Source organism: Urocampus carinirostris, chromosome 3 (genome assembly GCF_059441175.1).
Source record: "Urocampus carinirostris isolate Australia breed hairy pipefish chromosome 3, RoL_Ucar_1.0, whole genome shotgun sequence".
NCBI classification, from domain to species: domain Eukaryota; kingdom Metazoa; phylum Chordata; class Actinopteri; order Syngnathiformes; family Syngnathidae; genus Urocampus; species Urocampus carinirostris.
This window is the reverse complement of record NC_142351.1, coordinates 51,649,054-51,662,443: the sequence shown is the minus strand read 5'-3', so window position 1 is coordinate 51,662,443 and position 13,390 is coordinate 51,649,054. Positions and strand designations below refer to the sequence as shown.

The 13,390-nt window shown below is 41.1% G+C and overlaps 1 protein-coding gene across 1 annotated transcript in view; it reads right to left on the bottom strand.

Moving 5' to 3' along the window:
- The window catches only part of plxnd1 (plexin D1), a 71,775-nt gene that overhangs the window by 55,650 nt on the left and 2,735 nt on the right, over positions 1-13,390 (bottom strand). The window contains exons 2-4 of the mRNA XM_088332311.1: positions 7,038-7,214; positions 2,182-2,313; positions 2,006-2,106 (exon numbers count right to left, since the gene is read on the bottom strand). Coding sequence (XP_088188437.1) covers positions 2,006-2,106; positions 2,182-2,313; positions 7,038-7,214 — 410 coding nt within the window. The remainder of the gene's footprint in view (positions 1-2,005; positions 2,107-2,181; positions 2,314-7,037; positions 7,215-13,390) is intronic.

The following is a 13,390-nucleotide window of genomic DNA, read 5'->3' as shown; positions in this document are numbered from 1 at the left end:
CGTGGAGACCCCGTACTAGCTGCATCCCGAGAAAGCACAAAATGAGTCTGAAGAGGACACACGACGATTCATGAATTCGGAGCGAAGCGCCGCTGGGGAGGAAGACGAAGAGGGAGGCAGTCAAGCGAGAGAAAGACGACGTGGCACTCGTTCCACAGAGAGCGCACATGCACTGAGCTTCCCGTGGCGCAGCCCTTTCGAGATGTTGGTGCCCCTTCCACACTTTAGCTCGGTTCACACTGCAGGCAAATGCGACCTAGATCGATTTTTTTAGCCCAATGTGACATATATGTGACTTGTTTGTTTTCATGGCTGTAAAAACTGCCCAATTCTGAAAGTCTTGAATGTGATCTTGGTTGTTTTCATATGTGGTCTTAGATCTGATACGTGATATAAGTTTAATACACCAGTGGTGGGCCATCAGGGCCAGCAAGGCATTCTCTGCTAGCTTAAAAATATATGAAACATGTTTTATTTTGTTCATAAATATTTATTGAATAATTTCAAATTGTCTGTCAGCTTCTAATCCTTGCTTTTCCGCTGGTTGAGCTGCTTTCAAATGTGTGTTCTTATATTAAAGCATTTAACCCAGGGGTCTCCAACCTTTTTCAAGCTGGAAGCTACTTTTTGTTACTAATTAGCGTAAAGGGCACTCAGTTTGATTTGCATTTCTAAAATAGCAAATTATCAGGCTATTACTATGCTTTACTATGTTATTACCAGGTTAATTATTGGAAAAAAAGGTTTAATAGACTCAGTCAACCCCCGAAAAATTAATTTTACTAGAAAAATCACAATGACCAGCACTGGTGGGCAATTTTAATAACAGGATTGCTGGCACCTCAGCTGTCCTGAAGGGGCAAAGTGGTGCGCGCGGGCACAACTTTGGAGTTCCCTAATTCAACCAACCACATTTCAGTCATTACTTATTTCCAGATCTCTACCCAGAGCCTTATAGTGCAGATAAAGCTATTGATTTAGCCAATCAGATTTAGTATTAGTGAGGCAGCGCCAGCTAGCGGGCCTTGGGAAACGTCATTGGTTTCCCAAAAAGTATTGGCTACAGGGTGATAATGGAAATATCACCACAAAAAGATGAAAAAAAATATTAGCATGTCCACGGCTTCTGTCGAACAGACATTTTCAGCCCTAAACCAAAGTAAAACGTATGCCAGAAATACAGGACTTTCAGCATTAGCTTTGAGGATGATAGAAAAGAACTTCTTGATGGAACTGAAACAAACGCGTTGAATTTTTCCTGAGGAAAGAAAAGAGGATGGAATTTGTGCACGAATAAAAAGGATTCTTTGTCAATAAAATATGGCTTCATTCTTAAAGGATATTGCAATTTTCTATGGATACATTATTATTGATTGCTCTTAAATGTGTCGTAGCTGTAGCTGCAATAGTTGTGCCATAGCCATAGAATAGTTATTGAGGGTTGATTGATAGAAATTAGCACCACTAAAGCCTTAGGTGTGAAATGCAAAGCCCGCCACTGACATACACATATACGATATTTATCAACAGTCTTCAAAAATTCTTTTGAACAAAAGTCTTTGAGTTAAACATATCCCTTATTGAAACATGATGCATAATTATGTCAATTATGGTCATATTTGTAATATAGCTAGACAGATGTTATCTTTACATGTGTTTACAAAACAAAATTGACAAGGATCAATATATTTTCCCCAATTGTATTTTTGTCACTCAGTACACATGAATTGATTCAAATTGAATTATTAAAACCAGGATACACTGTTCACTTCCATGTTTACCTCCACAAACAAATTGATAAATGTTAATTGTTTTACCATCACAAGCCTGGCTGAGAAAATTAAATATACGGATCGTCATGGTTGTGCGTACCCAGCCATTTCGGAAGGCTCACAGACAGGCGATTGGAGCAAAACACAATATTGATTTTGTTTTAAGGGAGGAATGTGCCTGCAGTTCAAACCCAGCCTTTGTTTGGCGGTTATCCAAAAAGGTGCGTTCCTACCTGTTCTCCAAAGTGCACCATCCGCAGTGGGCATCGCCGGCTGCCAAACACTCGCCACAGCTGGTCCACTGGTCGCATTGAGCCACTTTAACACGCAGCATCTGTTTGGGCACAAACACAAAAAACGCCATAAAGACAAAAGGACCACCCCACAAGAGAAACAACCATTGTCTCACGTGGTGTGAGGTCATGACATAAAGGTAGGTCCTGTCGTTGGGGTCGAAGGTCATGACGTGGTGGACGGGCTCACTGGCTGGAAGCTTCAGCGTCCGCTGGCTGAGTGTCGTCATGTTCGGTGTGAGCGTCACCTGCACGAAAACAATGTTCAACAATTATAACAGTATATTGACACTGAGAGGGGCTGGGTGATTGTACTGCAACTACCCACTTTCAAGTCAAATCAAACATGTATAGTGTTCTCTACATCAGTAGTTGGTAACCCTTTGTGTACCATGGATTGGTTCGTTGTCTGACAATATTTTTATGACCTGGCTCAAAAGCGGCATTAAACACATAGTACTTTTCCGAAAATAATCCGTCCATCCATTATCTGCAACGCTTGTCCTGACTTGGGTCACAGGGTTGCTGGAGCCCATCCCAGCTATCTCTGGACACCCTAAACTGCTTGCCAGCCAGTCACAGGGCACACAGAGACATACAACCATACAGATACTCATTGATACCTAAGGACCATTTAAACCTGTCAACAAACCGGCCATGCATGATTTCCAGAATGTGGGAAGAAACCTGCGTGCCCGGAAAAAAACCACGCAGGCACGGGAAGAACAAACTTCTAGCACCTGGAATTCCCAGGCGGTCTCCAATCCAAGTATCAACCAGTGTGGACAAAGGATTGGTGTAAAGCTGGAATTTAGTCATTTTCCACGGACTTTCATCATTGTTCAAAAGTTTGGGGTCACCCGGACAATAGTGTGTTTTCCATAAAAACTAACCCTTTTTTTAATAATCGAAATAGTTTGAAATAAATAGAAAGTATTATCCAGACAGTGTGAAGGTTAAAAAATAACGATTTGTATTTGACAAGAAACATGATCCTCTAAACTTTGCTTTTGTCCAAGAATGGCAATTTCTAAGCAACCCAAACTTATGAACGGTAGTGTGATTTTTTTTTTTTTTTGTCACAGGCTGACATGTTCCATCTATTTTGTTTATAGACGATTGTCAGCCATTTTGAAAGTGTACTTGTGAAACCACACAGCCTTGTTTTGTACTTACAATCCCAGAATATTCTCTTTTATTTACATAATTATTTCATTTTTAATAAAAACTTGAATTAAACTGTTCACCACGGCACATGTTTTTACTCTTCTTTTCCCGTGACCTGGATGTTGATTTGAACATGCGAAGGAAGAAGAAGTCTGTCCTTCAAATATATAAATATGAGTCGACTCCTGTTTGATTATACAAAGGAAAATCAGAGTATTCACAGCTTTGTTTTCTAGAACAGACTTTGTTTCGCACAATTGTTGGTTCACATGAAAATGGCTACAAGTTCTGAGCCGGCCTACGGCAGCAAGGGGGGCAGTGGATGTACGGGTTAGCGGTTGGATCTCTTTCGCAAGAGGGTCGCAGGTGGGGTGAGCCTTTTTGGGCTGACTTGATTAGAAAAAGACCCTCTCCATGAGTAGCCTTAACTTAATCTGTGCCCCTGCTGCCCCTGACCGTGTTTTGTTAGTGTCGTAGCCACAATAACATTACGCCCGATAACTGCGCCATTAAGCTCGGCAACAAACCACCCTCCAGGCGTCCTCGGAGTAAATGCATCCCAAACCATCCTCCCCCCGGTCCCCCCACTTTTTCATTTAGTCATCAGGGGTCAGTCAGGGCTCAGCGACTTTTCAAGGGTAACAGCTCATGAAGGTTTAAAAAGGACACATTTTCTCACAGGAGATTTATGGATTGGTACCGATTTATTGTGTTACGGTAGGTAGGCATGTGAAATAACCATCGTGATTTATATCCATCCTGTTGATATGCAAACACCTCACATGTGTAAGTGGGCGAGTTGCCTTGTTGTACCGCCAGCCTTGACTCCCTAACTTTGCTTTCCGAGCTTGCGACATTTTGAAATATCTTCGGGGGGAAGCATGACCTTGGCTGGCGCGGACCTGAATATGCTTCGGAGGAGCTTCAGACGCAAAGCCAAACCTTGGAAAAGAGCGACAAGTGCCCCCCTGACAGGGTGGGGCTTCTCAAAGTAGTTCTCTGGGGAACCTTGAAGGTCCCTAAAACAATTTACCATCATAATGCAGCTAAGCTAATTAACCTTTGACCTCGCTGACCGGCCCTAAGGGCAACAGTGACAATATCATCACGTCAAGACAGAATTTTTTCAGGAGCCGACTAGAAGCGTTCGTCTGATTCCCAAACTTAGTGAGATGCCAAAACTCAACAGGATATCAGTCAAGAATGTTTAGTTTGTTGTGTGGCACAAGTAACAAACCCTGCAAACCAGGGGTGGGCCGTTAGGGCCTTCAAGGCATTCTCTGTTGACCTAAAAAATATCGTAATCATGTGATGTAATTATACTTTGTCCATGAATACATAAAAAAATAATTCCAAATTGTCTTTCAGCTTCCGTTAACCCTTTCCCCTCTGGTTGCACTGCTTCCAGATGTGTGCTTTCATATAAAGGCATTTAACCAATTATATTTCACCGTTCCTATTTACCAAGGTCAGAAATAGGCCTGGAGGCCATCACAAGCAAATCTCAAGGCCCCTTGTAGCATAACATGGGTGTCAATAAGGCTGTTGGTTTAGTTTAAGATTTAAGATTTCAAGTTGGCTTTCCCAAATGGCATAAGATAACGTTAGTTAAGGGTCAGTAATGCAGTCTAAAATATATTATTCTACGAATTTATAATAGCATTCCTTTTTTCACTCAATAGTGAACTGTAACTCATTAAAGCTTTGAACTTTCCTATACTAAGCAACTTTGATGTCAAGCAACTCAGAATCTTTGAAAAACACACAACATAATGTTAATTAAAACTATTGACGTTTCAGTGCAACATCAAATAAACTATGAAATATAAGAATAAAGTTTACACTTGTTATGTAAAACATACTATCCGTGAAAAACACAGGAACCTTTTTATACTCAACAAATTTAAAGTCAACAATGTACTTCAGATTCCCTTTAAAAGAACATGCATATTGACCAATGGCAAGAGAAAAAAAGTATCTCGACTCTTGATTGGAGCGGTGCCAGCTCCTGTTGTTTACTCTCAAAAGGTGGCTCATAGAACTGGTCCTTCGAGAACGACACATCAATGAGGGCCATCACTGAGGCCTAGGTTTGAAATGCACAGTCCTCCACACAAACCAATCCACTCTGGAGTCAAAAGAATTTTCCGACAAAGAAAAGGGCAGGCGGGAAGTTCTGCAAACTGTTTGAGACCTAATTAAAAATGAAAACATACTTAAAAATGGTGTGGTGTGTGTCGTTAAAATGAAAAGAACATACAGTATCTCAAAAGTGGCGTGGATTAGGTAATAATTGCAGCCTCTGTCAAGCCCCTTTTGTGGCGTGTGCAAGTATGTGCATTTCTGAGATGCGCTCCAATGAACCCATTTTTAGGGGGGTTTGGGTTGGCATTTGGGCTGTTCTTGAAACAGGCGTTTTCTTACTTTCACCATTTTAATGCTACACTAACAAAAACTGTGGTGACGAGTATAAAGTCAAACCCCCCTCCTTTCCCTTAAGCCTTTTCTTCAAGCCTAATGTGTTCCGCAGCCGGAATACCTTTGGTAAAAGTACAATAAAAGCAGATAGGCGCATTAGAATGTTTTCTATAAAGGCTATTTCGACTCAATTGGACATTGTTACTTAATAGAGAAAATATTGTACTTTCAACATCTTAGAGGACCTCAAACCATTCACCCCATTTTTAACAAGCACTCTCCCAGCACCCCTCACAACAATAGTTGTCCGGTGATAATGTAATGCTTTATGAGTACTGCTGATTTTAAGCGGAAAGAACAGAATGAAAAGGCCACTACGCATGACACAAATTTGCTCTCTCGGCTCCCAGTGATAGTGGACTGGAATAATGGATCTTGCCTACAACAGTGAAGGCGGGCCACAATGGTTCAAAGGCCCGAAATAAAAAAAAAGGCCTTTGCTGGCGCTTGCTCTCAGGAAAAAGTCAAGCGTTGATAACAAATCCCAAACACAACCGTGCATTTCATTTTAGGCAAGCCAGAACGGCACGCCTCCCGACAATAGTGCCTTCTGCGGATCCCCGTTGTAGCAATTCTGGATTGGGGAAAATGGATCGCAGAATATTTTTCAACCGTGATGCACTAAGGTGTGAAGTGTGAAGTAGCGAGGTATTACAGTCCTTCAAGATGAATCCTGGCTGAATATCAATTTCCACTAGGTTCTTCTCTTTTTCTCGCAGCAAATACACACGAATCATTGAATATGCCTGATTTACAATGAACGCGGCCCCAATGCTCTTCCGATTGGGCGACTCCTTCTCGAGTACAGCAGACATGATAAATTCATCAGTCAGGATTATCTTTGCGAGGTCGGAGACACTCAGCGAGTCCCTAGAATCATCAGAAGGGGCCGAAATGGGGCTGATTCTCCTTGGCTTTCATTTTGATTCCTCATCATCATCATTTTTAGCGAACACACATCATTTTGCCCACAGGCCTTCGGTAGCCCTCAAAAAGCGTGTGAATCGCCTGAGGGCTAGTTCTAAAAATAGCTCAGCAGTCATGGGTCGCTGTCATTTCCTAGCAACGTCACCTTAGGTATAAAACCTCACAGGGATTTGCTGAACAAAGGGACAGCATGTCGACATGGATTTTGTCACGGAGCTTCTCACCTTGTCGTGAGCGGCCTCAAGCCATCAAAATCAGCGTCTGCTAACAAATCAATGCGTTCAAACACAATTTGTTGAGTTCAGCGGCGTGCAGCAAACTGGTTGGTAGCGAGGGTGTCATTTTAGATTTTGCTTTGGAGGACTTTGCTGCCGGGGGATCCTCGAACAGGGACACTCACCTTGCGGAGTCGACCGTTGGACGTTCCCAGGAAGAGCACGGTGTGGTTGAGAACCTCGTCGGCTGCCACGGAGCTCAGGCCAATGGACTGCAAGAGAGGAAGCGCCCGGAGGGGCCTCCGCAGGGCCAGTGGGTGCTGCAGGTGGGCCGCGCCGCAATCCAGCTGCTCCGGCTGCAGCTGCGACACAAACGACAGCAAAGGATGAGTTGGCTGGCTTGATTGACAAGTTATAAACCTTAGAGTGTACAACCACATACACATATCTACCTACCTACCTACCTACCTACCTGCCTGCCTGCCTGCCTACCTACCTACCTACCTACCTACCTACCTACCTACCTATCTATCTATCTATCTATCTATCTATTTATCTATCTATCTATCTATCTATCTATCTATCTATCTATCTATCTATCTATCTATCTATCTATCTATCTATCTATCTATCTATCTATCTATCTATCTATCTATCTATCTATCTATCTATCTATCTATCTATCTATCTATCTATCTATCTATCTATCTATCTATCTATCTATCTATATACCAAAGCCATATCCCCCTAGTGGGAGGTGGCTAGAGTCAAAAACACACTCACATTCATGAAACATCCATTCCCCTTTGCTCTTCCCAACCTGACACTGAGCATTAAGCCCACAGCACAACAAGGGGTGACTTGCTGTGCCATGCAACGCTTCATCAGCAGAGAGGACCGACAGCATACACTGGTTTACTCCCTCCGCATGGTATGCATATATATTAGTCATTTGAACCCGCCCACCACGTTTTTGACCTGTTACATCTGTACCCGTATGCACGCACACACACGCACACACAGATATAAATACATGCATCTATTATAGGAGAAGAATGGTCCACAATGATTGTGATTAGCCAAAACAAGGCCATAAACACGCAAAGCAGTGTGAAATGTCATTCTGGCAAGGGTGTGCCTTTGCTATGCCTGAGGAATTAAGGGCAAAGAAGCCGCCATGTTCTTCACAGTATCCTGACCATGGGTATGCAAAATTCCATCCACGGGATCATATCTGCAATATCGGTGACTCACTACAAGTCACTTAAAGATGTTTTTCGCAATGACCAACGACACGTATCGTTTTGTTTCTGTGCGCGGTCTTTGTGCTGGCCACCATGTGATGGTGCTTTCAAGTCACACTGACAAATAAAAACAAAATCATGTTCCACGCTTAGAAACTCAAGATGCCATCTGAATTGGTGTGCAGGAGACACAATGAAAGTCTTTATTGGACGGCCTTTATTCGCTCCGGGGAACTTGAGCTGCCTGTAAGATGTAGAGAAGGCTAAGAGAGAGAGAAGGCGGGTCTAAATATGTGAGCGCTCATATCTTAGCTGAGGCGCTTAGTCGAGAGGAAGAGACAAGGTGGGTCTGACCGATTAACTGCACAGTGATCAGAATTGGCCCGTGATTAAATAGTTGGACAAACTCACTGATTGTTTTCCCCCAAAACAAATCAAGCAAAAGTAAAGCTTCTGACATAATGTAGCGTCATGTAGCATTAGCTACTAGAAAGTAAGTAGCCTCTATGATTCTCCTCTCCCTAAGCATCCTCTCGGAACTTTATTGACAACCTTGTTGAAGTTCACAATAAGAACCAAACAGAAAACAATTACACAGGTTAAAAAAAAGCAAAATGGCACCGCGTTTCCAGGCTGATAGAAGATTGCATTCGGCTACTTGGGGTGGCCGGTGGTTGGGAGCTGCAGTACCCAATTTGGCCACCAGCAGGCATTAGATACTCCATGAAAACAGACAAGTAGAGTCAAGTCATGTTTATTTGTATAGCCCTTAATCACAGGAAGTCTCAAAGGGCTCCACAGACCACAGATTATTGCAAACCACGGACTATTATGACACCATCCCCTGATCTAAAACCTACATGAGGGCAATGATCCACAAATATTGTCAACATAAAATATGGGTAATTCAAATGTCATAGAATATAAGTGTGTTATTAAGCTTAGATTTAAACATTTCCACTGATCGAATCTCAGGGAGAAGAGTATTCCACAGCACTGGGGCCCGAATGGAGACCGCTCTAGAACACAAAAGCAGAACTTTATCGATTTTGTCGATATTTATTGGGGGTGCCTTGACTTGAAACCTGGCTAAAGAAACTTTTTTAGGCCTAGAGTACAACTTTATACATGTTTACAAAAAATAGCTCAGTCATTTTGGTGCTTGTAAGTCACATACAAACACACACAGACATATCTGGATTCATAATGTACTTTAGATACATTTACATATTTTCAGACAGTACCGTAAAAAAGTATTTGTCCTCTTCTAGATTTCTGTGTTTTTTTGTTTTTTTTTGCATATTTATCACTCGTTTCAGATCATTTAACCAATTTTATTATCACAAGGAGACTACCAAGGAAATACAAAATGCAGTTTTGAAATGCTGATTCAATTTATCAAGGCACAAAAAAGATCAAACCCCATCTGGCCATTTGTAAAAGAGTAATTGCCCCCTGAACCTAATAGCAAGTTTTGCCCCTTCTCGAAGCTGCACCAGAAATCAAACGTTTACAATAATTGGTAATGAGTCTCTCTCAATGCTGTAGAGGAATTTTGGCTACTCTTATTTGCAAAGGTGTTTTAAATCTGCCATCGTGGAGAGTTTTCTAGCATGAACTGACAATTTAAGGTCACACCACAGCATCTAATTTTTTTCACATAGGGCCAAATAGGTTTAGCTTTTTTTCTGCCTTAATAAATGGAATCAACATTTCAAAACTGCATTTTCTATTTACTTGAGTAGTCTTTCTGTGACAATTCGTTTGATCATCTAAAACCTTTGTGGGTGACAGAACAGACAGACAGACGGAGGGACGGATGGACGGACGGACGGACAGACAGACAGACAGACAGACAGACAGACATTTCTAGCACTAAAGCTATAGTTACTGTAGGGGTGGGTGATATTAAAAAGAGATCATGTCACAATTTTTAAGAAATTAAATGAAAATATTTTGTTTTTTTCTGGGTTCTTTATTACCACGTTTTTTGACTAATTTGGCAGTGTTTTTCTTTATGGTAAACTAACCTTCATCAAAATAAGAAGGTATTTTAAGGAAAAATATGCTATCTGAACAAAATTGATTTTAGCAAGTGGAATTTTCTATCAAATTTTCTTGGCGTTTAACAAACCCTCAGTAGCTTTTCTGAAAATAGGGGAAAAGTGGGAACGCTATGGCGTCTGCTGTGTGAACTTAACTGTGTTCAAAATGAAAGACAAACAGTTATGTATGTTTGCATGTGTCCAAGTGTGATGCCCACTTGTCACACAGAACCTCTCCGTCACAGCAATAGTCAGTATAAATTTGAACAAAGTGTAAAGCACATTGTCAACCTTACAAAAAATAAAGAATTAAATGACTGCAGTACGAAAAATGAATCAAGTATGCATTACAAATAATTATATGATTTTTTTTTTTGTTTGTTATTTTGAATCATCGTCCCTAATAGTTCAATACCGTCATAACACCCTCATCCATCTGTGGTTGAAACCTAATGCAATTGACATGCTTACATTCAATTTATATTAATTTGGGGGTGATATTATTATAATCACACACTAATTCCAACAAACACTGTATAAAAACATACCCAAAGGTAAGACAAAACTACTTAAAGGCACAAACCTTCCCCAATCTATGAAATAAAAATCTATATCGTTATTGCAACATCCATTGCAGCCTGGTCATCCTGATAGGGGGATTACCTCATGTGGGGTTCCTTCTCAAGGTTTTGTCATTTTCCTCATGTTGAGGTTTTTGAGTTTTTCCATGCCCTCATGTAGGTTTTAGATCGGGGGATGGTGTAATAGAAGTCTGTGGTTTGCAATAATCTGTGGTGTGAGCAGCCCTTTGAGACTCTTTGTGATTAAGGGTTTTACAAATAAACATGACTTGACTTGCCATACTATCTTTCTTCTATTGTCTTGCTAAGTGTGCACAGGATCACACTGCGCCCACGATCCCAAAAGACATAAGAAAAAAATGTATTATTATTATTATTTCCAGTTGCTTTATTTTTTCTTATTCCATCATTATCCTTTTAAATATATATCTAAAATTAATTTATATCAGAATTTGAATTGCTTTCAGTCATTGATAGCAATGTATTGTATAATATTTAGACCAAGATTAGACGTGGAACTCCAGGATAAACACGTGATAAAGACCTAATCGAGAAAAATACTATAACAAAGACTGTTCGTATAAATAGGCAAAAAAATATTTACAAGGTAATGCTGGGCCACTAGCCCAAGAGCAGCAGAAAAAAAGTAAAATGAAGAGTAGCGCAATGACATGTCGCAGAAACCTATTTCCAAAATAAGTCGAGAAATATAATCTATATACTCATTTTTTATTGCACCGGCATGATAAATATTTTTCACAGTCTTGTGCGCTTGTTAGGGTGGTGATGGCCCTGGGGAAGAAACTGTTTTGAGCCACTTCCTTTTCCCAATATTTAAAAAACTCAAATAGAGAATGACTTTGTGCAATAGTGATGTGCACATGACATGGCACCAACTACAATTGTCAAGTTTCGTAATATCCTAATATCACAAGGTGCTTTTGGACATGCCAAACTACTTTATAGATTGACGACAGTACTTTACAGTTGCTGGGTTTTAGATGTCTTATAAGTACATATTCTTAACACTCATTGTGGGTTTGATTGCTTTTTTTCCTCCAGCCTAATTACATACTTGAAGCGTGCAAGGCACGTGCAGTTGTTGCATGCAAAGCCTCCCCTGCCACACTGGACAGATGGCGGCTGGAGCCAAGACCGTGACTTCCAACACGGGCTGTTTAAAGGTGAACAGGAATCGCCGGGGTTGTTTTATGCTATGAGCCTGCTTTCGATGTTTTTGCGAAACACTGCACTCCAAAAAGATAACATTGCTCCACAAGTAACAAAGGTTTTACTGTTCACACATGAATAAAAACGACCGCCTATTTTTAACTACACCGCATGAAATATGCTGATAAGATCACGCAAGTGAATTGCAAACGTGAAAAACAGAGCGTACATAGGTGAGACCCAGTGAAAAGGAGGTGGAGGAATATATTTTATGGAAGATCTATTTTTGCTAATAATTTGCCAATTTTATCTGTATTTTGTCTGTCAAAACCTGGCATTGGAGATATCGGTCAGACTGAGTAAGGAATGGAACCTCTGCAACTTTCAAAATACTCATATTTGACCTCAAAAGTCAAAAACTATATTTTTTGTTTTTTGTTTTTGTTGTGTAAGCTCCCGAAAGCAAGTCGAGATACATTTGGGAAAGCTATGAGGAGGAAGTATGATGGTCTGGTGAAGCAAGGCGATTGTGAACAGATTGTGAAGAAATTCTAGTCACAGACTATGCCCACCTGCTGGGCAAAAATTTAAGAACCACCAGGACCACTCGTGTTCTTATCGGGAAATGAGTACTGCCTTCAGCTGTGCATCAATTTTACTGAAGCAACCACTCCGCTCACTGTGGAGAGCCGATTTTAAAATACGCCTTTCAAAATGATCTTTAAAAGACTCACCAGTTGGGGTTTTGCAGCCCCAATGAAAGCTTAAAACATTTTAAAACGAAATTATGGGGTATCCAGAGCGCAAAATCTGCCAGGGCAATTTTTCAAATTGTGTTTTTTCACAGCTGACCATCCGCCACAAATATACTTCCAGCCAACCTGTTATTTTTCCCGACTGGTTATAAGTAAGCCTGTTGCACCCTGTACTAGACCCATGGTGAATCCGGACTGACGATTGTTGATTGTAGACCAGGCATGTCAAACACCCGTTTGGCTCGGGGGCCGGATGCAGACTATATGTACTCAGGTGGACGGGAACAGCAAAAAATAGTCAACGCTAAATATTTAGCTTTGTTTTTCAGTACTACACTTTATCCATCCATTATCTGCACTGCTTATCCTCAGTAGGGTTCGCGGGGTGCTAGAGCCTATGCCAACTATCTTCGGGCCGTGGGCAAGGAACACCCTGAACTGGTTGCCAGCCGGTCGCAGGGCACACAGACAAACTACTCACTTGCTCACTCACACCGGGGAGAACATGCAAACTCCGCACAGGAAGGCTGGTTGCTGGATTTGAAACAATGACCTCAGAAACGTGCAACAGACGCGCTAACCACTCAGTTGCTGTGCTGCGACTACGCTTCATCATTCAGCCTAAATTTTTCGACTAGCCTACAAATTATATTTATATAGAATAAGATATAATTTCTCACGAAACATTTATTCACAATCAAAATTAAAACTATGTCTATTTTCATGTTTGCCGCTATCATGTA